At 43.2% G+C, this 18,879-nt stretch overlaps 1 protein-coding gene across 1 annotated transcript in view; it reads right to left on the bottom strand.

Annotated features, from left to right (window-relative positions):
- Window positions 1–18,879, bottom strand: part of BRF1 (BRF1, RNA polymerase III transcription initiation factor subunit) — a 162,416-nt gene that overhangs the window by 67,904 nt on the left and 75,633 nt on the right. The window contains exons 6-11 of the mRNA XM_026039205.1: window positions 16,583–16,732; window positions 14,142–14,235; window positions 5,225–5,351; window positions 3,684–3,723; window positions 3,502–3,594; window positions 2,546–2,824 (exon numbers count right to left, since the gene is read on the bottom strand). Of these exons, the coding sequence (XP_025894990.1) occupies window positions 2,546–2,824; window positions 3,502–3,594; window positions 3,684–3,723; window positions 5,225–5,351; window positions 14,142–14,235; window positions 16,583–16,732 (783 nt within the window). The remainder of the gene's footprint in view (window positions 1–2,545; window positions 2,825–3,501; window positions 3,595–3,683; window positions 3,724–5,224; window positions 5,352–14,141; window positions 14,236–16,582; window positions 16,733–18,879) is intronic.

The following is an 18,879-nucleotide window of genomic DNA, read 5'->3' on the forward strand; positions in this document are numbered from 1 at the left end:
TATAATTGGCCATCACAAATCAAGCTGCAAACAACGTCTCTCAACCTATTTTATAGCTTTGAGAATTGCCACTTCTTTCTCAGACATGAAGTAGAGCCTGGACATAGTCTGATTTTTCCAACTACACCAGTTGGGTTGATAGAAGATACTAGCTCTGTGAACAAATCCTTGATTTACTGGCATTATGGGGCAGAATTCCAGATACCCTTTCCCTTAGTGGCAGAAACATCTACACTTGTTTTCCAGTGGAATTCAGAGCTACGAGGCACAAATGAGCTATAGGAGGCATCTTCACAGGGAATTTTCCTTATTTTACRTAAGAACTAGAAAACAAAAAACACCCTATAAAATGGAGAAGGATTGGGCCATGTGCATACAACACGTAGCAGGTATTTAGGATGCTGCCATTCAACTGGGAATACATGCCCACAGCTTGACTTTACAACAGTCAGATGTGAAGGCTGAGCATATCCTTCCAGCTCCCCTTCCCTTCACTAATTTATTTGTTTATAAACGTTGTGAACATTTCATTCAAAGTTTCAGGCAATTAATTTATCCATGTCGTGTGCAGAACATGGAGATGATCAACATGGGCTATGTCACCACAGCTCCGTGCTGCCACACGTGCCATCTGCCACCAGGTCTATCTCCCAGCCTGCCCACGTCACCCGTCACCACTTTGTCCTCCAAAACACACCAGGGTTCATGACCTACTGCTCAGGAATGTAAAGGACTTCCCAGGGGAAACCAGGGCCTCAAAGGGATGAGGCACAGCAGCATCTTCAGGCAGCTGCCCCAGCCACCACAGTGCAGGGCTGGGAGGCAGGGAATTGCACCACCGTGCACCTACCCTGCAGCACAGGGAATCTGATTTAACAAGAAACTTTTAAAGGTATAAAATCATCAGAGCCACTCAGAAAAAAAAAAAAAAAAAGCTTCTGGCAGGACCTACAATCAAAACACAACCAAACCAGTAATTCTGCAAACATCTTCACAGCACACAAAGAAAATATGTACCTGCTCAAACATCTGCAATGATTTTCTGGATGTGTTCAAAGAGAACGAATACACCGAAACCTATTTGGTTTTGGACATTCAGTTAATTTGGCAGGTCCTCCACTTTTGGGGAGAATGCAGAAAGCAGACAAGCCGAGCGAGCAGCCGGGCATTCTCCTGCCCACCTGCCTGAAGGCCGAYCTAGAGGAACGTATCTGACTACACGAGCTTAGTTTCATCTCACTTAATCCTCAGCCCATCCATTAAAATGGTCAATAACGATGCCAGCTGAGAAACGTCCATCACTGGAAACTCATTTTTACAGGTCATTGGGTAGCCAGACAACAACAGCTTCTAGCCATTACTGACCTCTCTTAGACATGAACCACTGATTTCCCGGAGAAAGGCAAGTCGTGAGCCATACAATTTCTTAATCATAATTAAAAAAAAAAACAAAATCAGTCAACTGTTTCTATATGATTTCGTTTGCACAAAATATAAACATGCAATTGCCCAGCTCCATTTCTGGGATGCAAATGCCAACTCAATAAGAACCTGAATGCATTCAGTTCATCTGCTGAGGCAAGGATTACACTATTAAAAGTAGGTGTTGTTAAACACATATTAGCACCAGAACAGTTTGGAGATCAAAACGTTCTGGTGAATCAACTCCCGAGTCAAGTGACAAAAACAACTCAGACAGGTGTATTTTGTGATGGAAAAATTAACCATGATAAAGAAAAGAATAAAATGCCCTTTAAATATGTTCAATTCTACGTTACATTAAGATGCAGAAGAAATAAAAATAATTGTCAGGGCTATAAAGCTGAAGCACAAATAAGAAAAAGCAAAAAAACTGCCTGGATAACTGGCTTTCACAGAACTGTCTGCCTTAGGTACCTGGCTTCAGTTGATCGGTCCTGCTCTTGCTGTTCTAATCAGTGCTATTTGCTCCCGAGAGATTTGGGAGGTTTAAGAAAAATGGAATATAACAAAATACACATCAAAATCCACATCCAGAAGAAAAAAGAAAGACATATAAAYATTTATTTTCTCTTTCAAACTTTTTAAATACCCGCCACTTGCAAATGACAGATGATTCTCAGAGAAACAGACTGCCTTATGTCTCCAATAAAATCTATCCTGAGCAAGCCTACCTTGATCTAAAATTCTTATGCTCAGGYGGTAATTTCCAGTTATATTTACAGGAATTTGCTTCCTCCGATTTCATAATTGAATCTGCATGGCTCAAAATAGGCCCATCAGTTATCATATGACTGCAAACCTACTTGCCTACAAGACATATTCTCAAGCTGCAGAAAAATGTTAGGCCCTCCAAGTTTTCCCAAGGAGCACGTGTCCATGACCAGTGTCTCAGACTGTTGCTCTCATGACTGCCAGTCTCGTGACTCCTATATCTTTATGTTAGAGCACCTCACAGAACTGCTGTCAAAGTAACAACATAGAAATTGCACAGGATAACCACAACTGGCTCCACGTGTCCGACATTTCCACCCTCGGGCACATACTGAGCAGCTCTCTTACTCACCAGGCTCCCGCTCCTTGGTAGATATGCACTCTTTTATGGACTCCGTTATGCCAAGACTAGCTGCAGTGGGGAGCGGGCCGAGCAAGGATTCCAGAGCGGGTGGCCTTACAGGAGCTTCATTCCCGTTTCTGCATTCCCCATCTGCATTTGTTTTTAACCTATCCTTCTCAAGAAGTTCATTATAAAAGTCTTTGTTTAAGTGATTAGCAGCTGCTTCCAGTTCCTCATCTTCTGCCTCCTCCTCTCCAAATACGCTAGAGGTATTATCTTCTATAGAATCTGAACAGGGGGAAAAAAGCAACAAATCATTGCACACCATCTGTTACAGAAACTGAACAAATAGGCATTTACTTAAAGAATAAAAATCTTTACAAAAAAAAATCTGTAGAAGAAATGCACAATATTTACCATGTACAACTATATAGTTTTCAGATGTTCTTTAAATTCGTTATCTTGGCTATGAAAAGATATTTTTGTGAATGCAGTCATCATTTAAAATAGATGCATTGTGTTATCAAAATGTGGCTGGGTTTTGTGACAGCAGCCAACTATTTCCCAGAATAATTAGGAATAAAAAATAGCCAATTCAACCTGCACAAAGCCCTTCCACATCAACTCATCAACTAGGGGACTGAGGGGCAGAAGGCCCTAGGTGCTGGCCCATGATACTTCTGATGCAGAAAAGAGTATTCTCACATACTAGTGCCAAGCTCACTGTATCAGGAAGGAAAAACGAYCGAAGTCATTAATGAACTGTAATTTAAATGAACAATTTAATGAACTTTTTTGAAGGTTGATATTTGCAGTAACTAATAATACACATCCAAAAGCAGATAAATACAGATCTTTTGCAGTACAAGCATATATACGATCACAGTTATTACAATAAATTTCAAACACATTAAGGCAGGATCTGAACCCATTGTTATTTAAGTCACAACATTTTATAGACTTACCATCTTTAGTGAAATTTGCAAATACTCCTTTTGCTTTTGGTCTACTATTTTCTAATTCAATCTCTATTTCATCTTGATAGCTCGATATTTCACCTGTAASGACGAAATAAAAATAGAACTCAGCCATCACTGATGTAATTCTGCATAAATGAGTGAAATGTTACACTGAATATGACTTATACCTTCAAAATCCTCCAGCTTTTTCGATAATGCCTTCTCAAGCTGAAATAAAAATCAACAAAACAAATTAAACATGAAGTTATTCAAAAAACCCTTGTACTATCTGTGAACTATATATTCGAAAACCAACTGCATGATATTTTAAAAGCAATAAGCAGGTTTTGAATCACAGTTCAAACTGCTTCCTAGTGTYGGGCAGGTAAGATGGACAAGTTTCAAAATGCTGACCCATTTCAAGAGTTATTTCACCAACCTCTGTCTCTCTGATAGACCCAATACCTCAAAAGGACCTTGATTCTGGCAAACTGCAAATAAAAGTTCCAGTTCTTCAGTCTCTACAACTGTGTCGCACTCAATACAGTGCACAAGCAAGTGCAGACTGTTGTACTGARATCACCCAACAAGCTCTTGAGGACACCATAAACATGCCAGCAGATTTTTAAATGACAGTATAATATTTAGAATATTAGAAGTAAAACCCTGAAACATGAATAATGTAAGATGTGGCTGGGACGGTTACAGAATCTTCTCTAGAGTCAGGCTTTAGTCAGGCTTTGCAAGGAAACAAAGCCACACACTAAAACTAGTCTCTGTGGCGGCATGTGCTCCCTACCACAGAATAAAATGAGCAGCCTAACTGAAACAATTAGGGTATGTGTTTTCATGTGTGTGAAAAAAAAAATCTTATAGGCAAAGGCAGTTCTCCCAGCTGTGGTGTCTCCTTGAAAAAAAAACGCAAGGTTCCTTCATTAAAAAGCATACACCTTTCCAGTTGTGATCTTTGCTGAGCAGGATGGAAGGGTGTACACGGCACATGAAGGAAAGTACAGACATTAGGACAGCTACCCAAGATCTACATGTCACATGTTTGGTTTCATTAGTCACATGAGATTCCARTTTTTTGAAGACCAAAAAATTTGGGGCTTGGGTAAAAGTTGGGAGCACAAGGAGAGAAACACACATGCAGCACATAGGTGAGCATAAAGAAGAAAACAACACTTCATGTAACTGCAGCATCCTGCAAATGGAGACAACACCTGGGCAGAGTTACTGAGCCCCAACCTGCAACTCTGCAACCATTTGCTAAGCACCAAATGCTGCTGTTCTGCAAAAASAGAACCTTGGCTGCTGCTTCTCCACCCCACCAAAGGTCCTGGGTGTGCACTGAGAGCACTGCAAGAGCTCAGCACTCCCTGCWGCGGTTGACTCAACTCCAGCCATGCTTTGATCCCTCGTCAGGAGACATTTACAGCTCCCTCTGGCAYACTCCAGAAAGAGCAGGCCGCCCTCGAGGAGTGAGGAAAAATGAGAGGGAACAAAATGGGAACTCAACTTTAATTTACTGGGAAGCACCGCTACTGAAACAAGCAAAAACTATCCTTAAGTTTATGGGCATCATACATGTTAACACTCCTCTTAAGAACCTCAGAAGMGATTCAACCAAACTGCTCAGTCAGCAATTAGTATTAACTGATTCAAAAAGAGACATAAAAAAGGCAGAAGAGCAGAAAGAAATACACAGATTGTTCATTTCAGCACCCACCTGCTGTATCTTCAATTTTTTTTGACCTGCTGTAAATGAAGGAGGATCACATTCTTCTTCCAAGTCAATCTTCATAAATTCATCTATGGTTAGCTGACTTGTTGGTGTATCTTCAAACTCCGTCAACCTACAGAGGGCATTGAGTGTATTACTGTGACACTTTCAGAGCTTCATTAAAAGTAACAAAACTTGTTAAACTGCTTGGTTACAGAATAAATGTCATTCTTAGAAATATTGGCTCAAGCATAGAAGAGTTTGAAACTGAAGTGATACTAATGGTTTTCTCTGCTCCTAAGTAAGCATCTTCACATATCACAAATTAGCCTTTACTATATTATGTAAAAAAAAAAAAAAAAAAGAAAAAAACACACTTTTTTGATGAAGAAATGCTAACCAGAAATGGGGAAGCCACTAAGGTCAGCTTATGCAGACTAATAAAACTGAGATGACAAATACACAATACATTCCTCCTATCCACTGCTTTTGTAATCAATGCCAAAATTTGCAAGATTCCCAAACTAAAATATCTGCTATTAGAGCACAAAAGTATGTTCAAAAATACTCTTAATAATCAGCATAATTCACACACAGCAAACGTTAAAGTAACATATTTTTGATTGACTGTAAAACAGACAACAAATGACCTTCCCAAGTCACAAACAGGCAGCTGTGAAACAAAGGGATCATCTGCACATTGCAAAGATCAGATAACTGCCTATAATTGGATAACAAGCTAAATATTTTTCAACATTTGCATTTTTAAAGTTACTACGTATGTGAGAGAGAAGACTAGGTGCACAGGGTACTGCCATGAAACCAGTTGAAACTTTCAAATACTGAAACTGGAGAGAGACCCCTCTTTCACAATATCATCCACAAACTCCAGTGTTTTACACAGGTGGCTGAGAATGATCATATCCATTTTACAGCTGGAGAAAACAAGACAAAAGGTTAAGTACAAAGCCAGGTCAGGGAACGTCTGGCAGAAAGCTCTTCTGACAGAAAGTGCCCTTTTAATAATACCAACATTTTCCATGGGAAAACTGCAGTGATGGGCCTGTAGCTGCTTCGCTGCAGTATTCTCATCTTCCAGAGGAAGCAAAGCTGTCAAGAGCTCCCATCTGCAAAGCCAGGAAACTAAAAGATGGTGATTCAGTGCTCCCAAAACAACAGGACCTTGCAGAATTTCCCTCCTCAAAGGACCAAAAAAAAAAAAAAAAAACCATTTATCTTTTGGAAAAAAAAAAAGTCCAAACCCAAACCAAGTAGGAATTTTCTCTAGGATAGAAAATCAGTTTCCAACAAACTTCAGTTAAAATGCCAAGGTCAGCCGCACCTGATCACACTCACACTCTTTCTAAGTAACTATCACTATCTGTATTATTTTAGTTATCTACCTCCTCAAATGAGAGAGCCCTTGGGCTATAAACAGAAATCATTCTAAATAAAAAAGACTAAGTGAGGGAAAAAAACATTTTATCCACTTTACAGATGGAGGAAAAACACGAAGCAAAAGGACACTGGCACACTTTGCTGCAGGCACCTTGCTCCCAGAGCAGATCTTGCAGGACAGGGACACATCCCCTGCTGCAAAATGCATTGGAGGAGTCTAGCAAAAAAATCAGGAGCGAGCAGCATTCTGAGCACACAGAGCTGTGCCTGCTCATACCAGCACTGCTGAGGAGAAAGAAGCATCCAAATCTAGCCTCTCTTCCAGAGTTTGGGCATCTCCATGAAGCACCAAATTCAACAGGTGCTTGAGAGCGTCTGATAGCCCAAAATCTCTTCCTTGACCTGATAGTCGAAATCTTCCCTTCTCTCTCTTTGAAAGAAGAGTTGGTAGGACCGGAGGATGTTGTTGACAGTGAGAGCACCCAGCTTCTAATGAACAGGCTAGAAATCCTTCTCAGCGTACCTGGCTTCCAGTGTGAATCCTCCATCTTCAAGGAGAGAGCCTCATCCATCAGGATGGAGGCAAAACGTGGCTAAGCACCATTACTATTATATTCATTCAAGATTCACTTAATACTAAATCCATAAATCATTTTAGAAGCAGTTTCCCAGCCACCATCATTAAACTATGCAGTCCCTTCATGTGACCGCCCCGAGGCCAAGTGWCCAGAGCAACTGAGAAAACGTCTGTGACAAAACCAGTTGTCGATGAAGGAAGGTGTGACACGAGGCCACCATTCCTGGATCTCASCTCCTTCATCCACACATCTCACCTGGTCCATCACATCGCCCACCCCATGCCACCAAATATCCCTCACCCCACACCACCAGACGTCACCCACTCTTCCCCTACCACACACACCCGTCCTGCGCCACCAGACATCCTGCACCCTGCACCTGCCAGGTATCACCAGCCTGGCACCAGCAGATGCCACCCTGAGGGTGAGCCATCTTGCAGAGAGCTTGCATGAGCCTCAGCTTAGGCCTGGGCTCCAGCCCTGAGCTCAAACACCAGCACCCGTAGCATTACCTGCACTAGGACTGCGCCGAGCGACATGGTCGCTGCTGGCCGTGTCAGGAGCTCCAACGCACAACATGGCCTGGTCTGAGCTGCCCAACGCAGGCACCAGCATCTCTGCAGGCCTGTGTCCTTCCCTGGACCCCATCCAGCCACACAAGGTCCCTGCTCCGTGARGTGACCACCGGAGGAGCCACAACGGGTGTCAGCGACCGCCGCGCGGCCATGGCGGCAGCGGGAGCGGCACGGCCTGGCCGTGGGCCCAGGGCCCGCCAAGTCGCTGTGGGAGGCAGAGCTGCCCACTCAACATTTTTGCCTTTAAATCAATACAAATAAATACCTGCGCTTGCCAGCCGCCTGCCTGCCTCGACATTTTACACCGGCTGATACCCAGTCTACATATTTTTAAACATTTCTTTGATTTTACCCCRTGTTTGGACAGATGCCAGCAAGGCAACGTGCCGCTGCACGCCGCAGCCTCCACGGCTTCAAACGGGGTAACGGCAGGTTGGCAGCTAACAAAACCTGACGCAATCTTAATTACAAGCACGATAACTTGAGGGGCAAGGGAGTGCCCTCACCAAGGAAAAAAATAGCTACAGGCTGTTTTTTAAGTTGCACATAAAAATGATATCTAAGTTCATTTTGTACTTCTGTTAATCTAAAGAGATCTGATAAAAGTAGCTGTTTTAAGCCATGCATAGATAGAGGAAAATAAACAGATATACAAATTAAGATATTAATTCTTTGGCACTAATTCAGAAGGGCGCTAGAAACAGAAACTGGCAGGCAAGTATTTTCTATTTATAGCCGCAGCAGAGGCAATCGCTCTCAGGCTGAGATTCAACTTCCAGTATAAACGCTCCTATTACAGTTTCTCACAGGCTCTTTCAAGCAAACTCCTTTGGGACAAAATATTTTCCAGACCTTGGTGTCATCTGCCTCTAACCTCAACTCGTCTTTTTTTTTGATTCCAGAGAAAAAAATATTTCCACCGCTTTTGTTCAAACCGGGTGCAGATAAAGCACTTTGTGCGCAGAGCAGCAAACCGATTCCATTCACACTTAATTTAGCTCCCAATAAGGGAAAAYGGGTCAGTCACTTCGAAGTTATGAGCAACGTTGTTTCGCATTTTGTTTTGTTTCGGGGAGCCTGTCCGGTGGAGACTCCTGAATCCAGACTGTGGTTAAGGGGGAGAAGCTTCCCACGCGGCGCTTGCTGCTCGGCTTCAACGTTTTCTGCCAATTCTGGTGTGGTGGGACACAAGGAAGGCCTGAACCATGCCGGGCCTTTCGGAATTCCGCCCAAGCACTTCAGGAAGCCCAAGCCCAAGATGGACCTCTCAGCTGGCCAAAGCAGAGAAGGCCACACTGGCTGCCCCTCCGCAGTCAGTGCAGAGTCAAGCTGGCAGGGAGATGGAAAACTCCGGTCAGTGCCGCAGCATCTCACTACCTCTACGTATGCAGATCTACGCAGCATCTCACCACCTTATGTGCAAATCGACATTCAGTTATAGGAGGCAGATAGCTTAAAAAGAGGTACCTTGTGCAATCGCTATTTACTCACCACAAAGGTGACCACCTATTGCACTATCCTGCTCTCCCCATTTTTCCTTCCGTGCCAGACACTGCTTATGCAGGAACTATTTATGGAAGTATGCAAAAACATACCCTAACAGTGACACTTAATATGTCAGAACTAGTTATTTAATATTTCCTCCATGACATAAAAAGYATTTTGCGGTCTTCACTCTACTGATATGAAAATAAACCAAAGCATAGGCTCTTCATAGATAATCACTGTACATATCTATAACTCAATATATTCTTACTTAAGAAAGGTATTTTAAAACCCCATCAACAAGTATCTCAATATTAAAAGGAAGCACAAGATCAGAAAAGATCTTGTTACTATGGTTTTACGATTTAAAATTCATCACCTGAGCTGCACTAAATTACTTTGTTCCTAGCCCAATGCAACTGCAAAGAGAAATATTTTCACTTAATCARCTTCCATGATATGTTATATTAATACATTTCCCTGCTCTTTTGCAATGGACTAGGAGCATGCACACACAGCCACTTACTGAAAATTAATTGGTGACTGGTAATTTACTGTATTCATTTGCTGGCAACTCTCCGTGGTTTCTTTAAGTATCAGAGAATGGAAACCTTGAAAGATTTATTCCTGTACCAATGAAAAGTGCCATTAAGAAGAAGTTGCTTTTACTTGCTTCCACCAAAACAGAGATTTAAAATTATGACAAATTTGTTACCATAAATTTTGAAGTCCTGCAAATAGTTGCATCCGGTTAACCCCGGTTAACGTTTATGCACATGGTTAGCCCACTAATAAGCTCAGTGACAGACCTTCCTGGGCATCCCTGAAACCTGCCAGTCAAACACCTGCAGTTTTTTGTTCCAGTTCCTTCCCCCTCCCCAGTCAAACATTTACACCATACTAATGAAGCAAAGTATTTTAGCATTCCTTAAAATTTCATTTCATTAGCTTGGTTCCTCCACTGCGGCATGTTAAAACACTTATCATCTCCCAGAAAAGGAAAAATAGCATTCAGCTGAATTTCTTAACAGAGCCACACAGATAAGGAAAGTGAAAACCACAGAAAACTGTTTACAAGATCCAAGCCCAAGTTACTGCTAATAAATTAATTACTGTACCAAAAGCAACAGAAAAAATAATTTTGAAATGCCAATTTTAAAGAAGTACAAAGTACTGAAATACATAAGGAATCTAATGAATATATTAGCTTACTAGCTGTAGAGAAGCAGGATTTAGATAGTAACATTGCCTGAGAACTGGATTCTTCAAAAATAAAGCCTTTTTTGTTAAAACAGACAATCCAGMTTGCCGAGATAGGCACCTCCAACTTGCATGGATAAAGCTGACTTTTAGCCCACTGTACCAGAAAGATTTCTAGAAAACATTTATAAGCCACTTTAAATTATTTAACTTGAAACATCAAATATTTCTCAGTTTAATTTCTTCATTTACCCGAGTAGCGATCAGTGAGGAAGCTCCACAGCTGCTCGTTTGTGATGAGATGGAAACCCCCAGCAGCTCCTTCCCATGGGGACCTGCCCCTTTCCCTTCCGTGCAGCACTTGAACCAAAAGCACTTACTTGGCTGCCTTCCTGCACATCCGTCACCGGATTTCCACACTCCCAACAGCTTATGGAAACGCCTCTCACTTAGTTCATCAGGTGGCAGGTTTCCTGGGATTTGGACATGGATTTTACTTGCACCACGGCAGAACAAGCACATCTTCAAGCCTCTCCTTTCAGCATCCTAACTCAATAGGCTCTGGTATCCCAGATTTCCGACCCCACAGCCTCGTATCCCTCACCGTTGTCTCGTGGATGCCCATCCTGTGCCCATGGCCACRCGCTCCTCTCCCCGCTTGCTGCGGCAGGAGTCTACCCAGCCCGAGACTGTGCTAGCTCTCGGGGCGCCCAGTTTACGTGAGCTACATACTGCTGCAATGAAAGTAAGACAAGCTGCAGGCAATACATTTCTCCCTATGCATGAATCTTTAATTTTTCTCATTTTCTTCCAGAAAACTACAAAGGCAGTCATTGAAAGAGCTACAGTTGGATTCACAGGGMTCCAGAAAAGGACCCTATGTACGAAAATCCCTTCAGTAACTTCACCCAGCTTGGTGACTTAAGCTACAGTGTAATGAAGTCTTGCCTTCCTTCACCAAAAATACTCCTTTGTTCTGAAGAGAAATACCTCAAATATAAATGTAAAGCGCTTTAATCCAACTCTGGCTTTTTATTTCAATGCCTTCTAAACAAACCTTTGCTTCTGCTGAAATTTACTCCACCTGAATGTTCATCATAAATAGGTYTTATAACAGACAACACTTCATGGAACGTAGAAGTAAAAAAAGCAGTTCAATTTAAAGATAAAGAAAAGAAGCTAAAGAAGTGAAGTGCTAGCATTAAGAATGATAAGATGATTTATTTTAATTTCTACTGAAGAAGTGCCTAAGATCTCCAAAGAGGCATAAGGGCCCCACAGTATTAGATAATACACAATGGACAAAAATCACAAAAATATTCTCATTGCAGATAAGGTGTCATTTGTTATACAGAAAAAAAGCACAAACTAGGTGATTAAACAGATGAAGGAGSAGAATATACAAAGGTGACAAAGGCAGTAGTGAAGACAGGTGAATTAAACAAGCCAAAGTGTCAGGATTATAAACTAAGTAAAAGGTTTGGTTTTATTAAAAGTTAATTTCTGCTAACTCCAAAAATGATTACACAGAAAATAACAATTTGACTAATTAGTTAATATTTGTACAGTGCTTTGAATATATTAAGTGATATATAATTTAATATCCTTTCAATTAGACTGGAAATGAGATAGACAGAATTATCAGTGCATTTATTAATATTTAATACATTCTCACTGAGAACAACAGCAACAAGCCTTACATTTTAATTGTGCACTTCAAAACATAAAGCTAAAAAGCCCCATGAAATAATTATGACATTTTCTTACCAAGATCTCCCAAAAAATGAATCACAGAGTTTTTTAGCCAAATGAGTAGTTAAAATGAGTACTCTTGATTCAAGGATGGGGCAAAGGGTCCATGAGCCACTTCCAGGCTGTGCTGCATTTTCCTCCCAAAACAGATGACCTTTATGCCCAGGTCAGTCATTTTATGACCTGAAGGTTTTTAAGTTAACACTATATTTTTGCAAACACCCTCTTAAGAGCTGCCCTCCACGTTCACCCACCCACACACAGCCCTTTCCCACCACACAAAGCAAGRGCTGCTCTTCACATATCCCAGTAAATTCAAGAATTTAAAGGAAATAAATCTGTACATCAAACTGAGAAGCAAAGAAATATTTAAGAATGTGGAAGAAGTGCTTATTAATTTAGACAACTTCTACTCAATGGCATTTTGAGAGGAAATCTTGAAAGAAGAGGAAAAAAACCTGGGGTGCAAAATTGCTATTCAAAGGATTTTTTTTTATTTGTCTTCGTTAAATGCTATATAAAGTGCTCTTATTTGAAAAACATCAATCAAATTTATAGATTCGTGATAAATACAGTTGTAATTATAGCTGCCTGAAAATAATTCTGCTGTCACGTTTACGCTGTCAAAGTAAATAACGCTGTCATTTTAGCTGATGTGTGTGACTTGAGTAAACATTTCAAAGCATCAATTTTGAAGTAAGATTTCTTCGCATGAAACAATTGTTCAAATTAATTTTCTATCTAAGTCTATTCTATTAAGCTTATTTTCTTAGTAGGAATAAATTCTTTAACTATTTAACCACAGCATCCTGAAGTAGATTATGGGTGCATAAATCATTAACTATACAAAATGCACATTAAAAACATGACCAGCTGACCAGATAAAAGAGTGGCCTTTGTACTGATACAGCTTTGCTGACCCAGGACCCTAAAGCACTTCAGATTTCAGCACTAAATTTTTTTCCTTATGATACCCACCTAAGTCTGGGAAACATTATTACTCCTGTCCCACAAATGAGAAACTGGAGCACAAATATTTTTCATAATTAAGAATAGAATATTATTTACAACTATTAGATTCAGATGGAGGTGCTCAGGACGATCTCAGTGGCAAAAGAAGTGTCAACAAGGGAGCCCTCTAAAGAAAATATCTTGGTCAAACAAACTGCAGAATATATGAGTGTCAAAAAAATCACACTGGGAGCAATACAAAGAATAGCATTTCATTGAGGTCATTTTTCATTGAATGACAAGATTTCTTCATTGAATGAATGTGGGAGGAAACATCACTTTTGAAACTTAAAGGAAATTGGGWGATTTTTACTACTGCTTTCCACAAATGTGGAAAATATTAGTAGATCTTAAAAATGAAAACATATATCAAAGGTACATGGGAAATTCCCATTTTCAGGTTCACATGCTGACGATAATCTGACTTCTGACCCCTTCAGGGAAGCTATCATTAGACTCATTGTGCTGCCCTTTCTTTACTAGCAGAGCAACACTATTGGAAAAGAACATTTTATCAAAATAATATTTTTAGAGGTCTTGTTCAATTGCACCTGCAGAACAGGACGTTTCAATTATTCTAGATTAGTGAACAAAATCCCACTGTGCGCCCCAGCTTTGAAAAACATTTTTTTTTTGTAATACACAACAAAGTTGTTGACATTTCTCACATAAAGGGTTTTTTTACCTTAAACTCTYCACCTGTTAAATGGACACAAAGCTTCTTACTTTGCTCTGCATTTCAGGCCYTACATAAGAGTTAAATGTTATTATTTAAAAGTAGCCGGCTGAACACACTGTGCTCATTTTATTCCGGGCACATCTGAGAAGGAAGAGAACCACTTTTTCTCTGATCCGTGTTCGTTCCCGACTACGCCACTTTTCAGTACTGTAAACGAGAGATGAAAGCAATAAAACTCCACTGACCTTTTCCTTAATGTAGACTCACAAACCTTGACCACTCGGATGACCTCCTTAACAGTGCGTCGGAAATCATGCATTCTTGCTGCCACTAGCAGGGCTAGAGGAGAAGCAGGGAAAGTCAATGTCAAAACGAGGAAAAGTTCCCAAAGAAAGGCAGAAAACACACAGACAAGCGTGCCCTATCTTTGTCCTGCCTTCAGCTAAAGAAAAGTAAATTGTAATGTCCAGTTGTGTACTTGAACCGTGGTGATTAACCTGTCTATGCAACCTTTGCTACCCACCCAAGTAAAATTAAGCTGAAGGCAAACAATACTCGGGAAAAACTCTGGAAAATCCTACGCCTTAGCTTATCCATGGTGAGCAGTTCAAATAGAGAGCACAGATATATGACTATTCTCACATTTTCCAAGTTCACAGAATCACAGGATGGTTGAGGTTGGAAGGGACTACTAGAGATCATCTAGTCCAAACCCTGCTCCAGCARGGACACCCAGAGCACGGGACACCTAGAGCACTCTTCTCCAGGGAAGAAGACTCCACAACCTCCCTGGGCAACCTGTTCCTGGGCTCTGTCACTCTCACAGTGGCACATGCAGATGGAACTTCCAGTGTTTCAACGTGTTTCCATCGCACCTTGTCCTGTCACTGGCCACTACCGAGAAGAGCTTAGCCCCTTCCTCCCTGCATTCTCCCCTCAGGTACTTGTACATGTTGATCAAATTCCGTCTCAGGCTTATCTTTTCCAGGCTAAACAGGCCCAACTCACTCAGTCTCTCATACGAGARATGCTCCAGTCCCTTAATCATCTTTGTTGCCCTCCATTGGACCCTCTCTAGAAGCTCCACATCCCCTCTTGTCTTGGGGAGCCCAGAACTGGCCCCAATGCTCCAGGTTTGGCCTCACCAGAGCTGAGCAGAGGGGCAGGATCACCTCCCTCRCCCTGCTGGCAACGTCCTCCTGATGCCCCCAGGATSCCATTGGCCTTCTTGGCCGCAATGGCACTGCTGACTCATGGTTAACTTGGTGCCAACCAGGACTCCCAGGTCCCTCTCCGTGGAGCTGCTCTCCAGCAGGTCGACCCCTAATCTGTGGTGGTGCCTGTGGTTATTCCTCCTCAGGTGCAGACCCTGCACTTGTCCTTGCTGAACCTCATGAGGTTCCTCTCTGCCCAACTCTCCACCCTGCCCAGGTCCCTCCGAATGGCAGCACAGCCCTCTGGAGTGTCGGCCACTCCATGGAGCTTGGTGTCGTCCACAAACTTGCTCAGGGTGCCCTCTGTGCCCTCGTCCAGGTCATCRATGAACAGGCTGAACAGCACCGGGCCCAGTACTGATCCCTGCGGGGCACCCTTGGCCTCTAACTGGACTCAGCCCCGTTTATCACCATCCTTTTAGCAGAATTTGATAGACTTGAATAAAATCTCCAGGTAACTCTGGAAAAGCTGGAAGTGAAATCCTGAATACAACCTGATGGTGACTCAAAGAAGAGGCTGCTTCGCCACAAAGCCCGTGCTCAAATCCAGCACAAAGTCCAACAAACAAGCAATACTAAGTGGAGGAGGCCACAAGGTTTGAGGGGACTGTTGTCGTGAGTGGCCTAGGGTTTATACACTGTTCTGGGCTCAAGTATGAACACACAGGATCCTTCACATAAAGTAAAGCACATGCGAACTATGCGACTACTTACACTTTCTGTTAGTCTGACCTCCTGCCTGGTACTGACTCCCTTTTCATCTAGTCCTCCCAAACTAGATTCTTTGCAAGCATCGTGACTTAATGTTGAAAAGAGATGAAGAAGGAGAGGGCATTAACCTTAAAAATTAGTTTAGAGAGGGCAGTTTTTGCATACGATGCAGTGCAAAAGCAATCATCAAAGTCTGCGATAATGGGATGGGTTTAGCGCAGATAATTTAGGGAGAAAAGAGCAGCAGGAGGGCTCAGGAGATATGTTTATTAAACCAACTAATACAGTCAGAAGAAGTAGAAAAGTTTTCAAGCACACAGGCCCATCCAGGAGAGAGAAAAGAGGAAACAGGACATCAGGACAGTTGCACTTGCACAAGCTAGAAGGAACTGGTAACTCTATACACAAGAGACCAGACAGATGGAGGAACAGGGTCAGCAACATTGCCAGTGAAAATCACACATAACAGAAGATACCAGAAGACCTCCAGGCAAGATGAAGGGGCAAAGAAGGACGACAGGGAGGGAACTTTCTAGCCGTGAGCATCTGCAGAGATAGTGGTGAGAGGCACGCCAGAAAGGTGTTGGCACATGCAAGACACACAGGATCTAAACATGGAGCAAGGACAAAAACAATTTTGATGAAGATGGGTGATCTGCCGGGGCTCAACAACACCCAAAGAACAAGGCAGGTTTGCCCCCGTGCCCAACTCCAAGCCCTCATTCCGAGCAGAGCCRGCGGCTCTCCCGGGATGCCCGTACCTGCTCCGCAGAGGCCAGAGGGCCTGCGGCCCGTGTGCATCCAGTCCCGCTTCATCCGCTGCAGCAGCCGCAGAGCYGTCATGGACACTTCATGGTTCTTATCCCCGAACTCCAGCATGTGTGCAAAACGTGGGATGTACAGACATGGATCTGCAGCAGAACACAGCACAGTTACATCCAATCCTGAGCTTGGAATTTCTGAAACACGTAGCATCAGCCACAGCACCGCAACAAGCCCAACGGTGCAGACTGTGCGGCGGGTGCCAGAGAATGGAGTTACTCATCTTAAGGAAGAGGTTTTTACAGCAAGGGTACAGCAGAAGCAAAATCCTTTCTTGCTTCACAGACAAAAACATTGCTTTAAAGCACCATGTTGTTTTGCTCACGTGTTTTCCTGGGTCCAAAGCTGCAAATGCCAAATCAACACGCGAGCAGTGTTCCTAGCATCAGTGAAATTGTGCACAAAGTTAAGCTTTAAAGGAAGACTTTGCCAAGTAGGGGGGTAACTTTAGCCCAAAATTTTAAACATTTCCTGCAAAGCAACAAACAAATTTGCACATCTTCTCTCGCACTTACCTAAAAATTAAGCTTTGAAAAGAGCCCTTTGCTTAAAATTGAATGTTCCTAGCACAAGTTCACTTGCACCCTCAACATTAATTACAGCTCCTTCAGGGGCTCACATCCTGCCAATACAAAATGCTGTTTATCACAAATACTGAGGGACACCTTCCATCATCGGAAAAAGATGGAGCCCAATTAACATCAGCAGAGCTATAACCACTTACATCAGCCAGGATCTGCCTCCCGATGCACTGTGTTTCAGCTGCTGGTGTTATCAGCTCCAGCCTAGTGGTGCTGTGCCTAAGCCAATTTATAATTAATCAAACAATCTTGTAAAAGCCATGTTCAACGCGTGTTTACTCTTATTTGAAGCATCAGTTTCTCATTTCCTGACAGCCTTTTATCACTTGACCGAAAATCCAGCCTCAATTTCCTCAGCTGATCCCCTGTGTGGGCACTTCAGCCGATGGAGAGGAACGWTCAGCTAAAAACACTCCCTGGGCTTCGCAGCTCATCACAGCAGCTCCGTTCAGCCCCCTGTCTGATGCCACCCAGTGCCATCCATAGGGGCTCACGCCTGGCAGCCCCTCGGGATGCACCCGAACGACTGCATGACCAGGAAAACCCGCAGCTGCATCTCCCTCAACAGGCAAGAAATGCCAAAGCGCTGTCACTTCCTGAGCACGATTAGACAAAAAATATGGATTAGGGAAGATTAACCAGCTCCCGTGGTTCATAAGGGCAGTTTTACTGTGTTTTAATTATCCAGGGAAGGCGCCAGCAGGTGCCTCGCCACTGTATGTGCGTAGAGGTGCTAGCCCCAAATAAACTGCCTTATCAGGAAAAACAAGCCTTGGAGAGAGAGAGAACCCATCTCCCARTATTTTGTTGCAATTACATGTATTAACAGTCATAAGTTTTTTTTAAGTAGAACTTTCTGAATTTTTATTTATGAGCACAACCCATTCCAAAGCACACAAATAAGGCTTCCCATGGAGATGGGAACGGCCCAGCACAGACCCGTTCACTCCCAGAGCTCGGAGTGGCCGGAGGGGCTGTGGGAAATGCAGCCGCTGCTCCCGGCGGGAGTGAGGCCGCACACGGAGGATCCTGCTCGGCCCTCTGCAGCATTCCCTTCCACCACCTCCCCACACACACCTGACTGGCTGCTTGTGCCGCGCAGGTCACCCTGCAAAACGCTGCGTGTTGGAAAGCACCAAAACGGCCAGAAAACGAGCGTGCACTTTGAGGGTACGTGAAAAGCCTTAAGAAAGCTACAAATGGCTGGGATGTTAATGCTGCTGTGCACAGACTAAATGGAGGGGCCAAGTTAATATGGAAACCTGCTATACGAATGCAAACAACTTAAAATATATATTTTTCAAAAACATAGAAAAGTTTAAAGCTGCACGTTGAGCAGAACCCCCTTGCACCTTTCCCGCGTGCCAACGGGAACACCGGCGTGCATGGGGGTGCAGAAGCTGAAGAGGGCAGAACCCCCCGGCTTCCAGCAAGGGCTGGGGGGAGGCTGCCAGGCACAATTCTTCAAAAAAATAGAAGAATTTTAAAAGTTTTTCCAAGAGCGCCCGCTTCACGACCTGGCTCTGCGCTTTCGGGAGCGCCCGGGCCTGCACCGCGACTCGTGGGGACACGGGGCTGTCCCTGCACGGCCGGCACCGGGCGCGGCGGGGGGGGCGGCGCGGGGAGGGCGGCGGAAGCCGCCGGGCGGGGGGCAC

This window comes from Nothoprocta perdicaria, unplaced genomic scaffold, assembly GCF_003342845.1.
Source record: "Nothoprocta perdicaria isolate Ctin4 unplaced genomic scaffold, notPer1 scaffold_223, whole genome shotgun sequence".
Classification (NCBI taxonomy): Eukaryota; Metazoa; Chordata; class Aves; order Tinamiformes; family Tinamidae; genus Nothoprocta; species Nothoprocta perdicaria.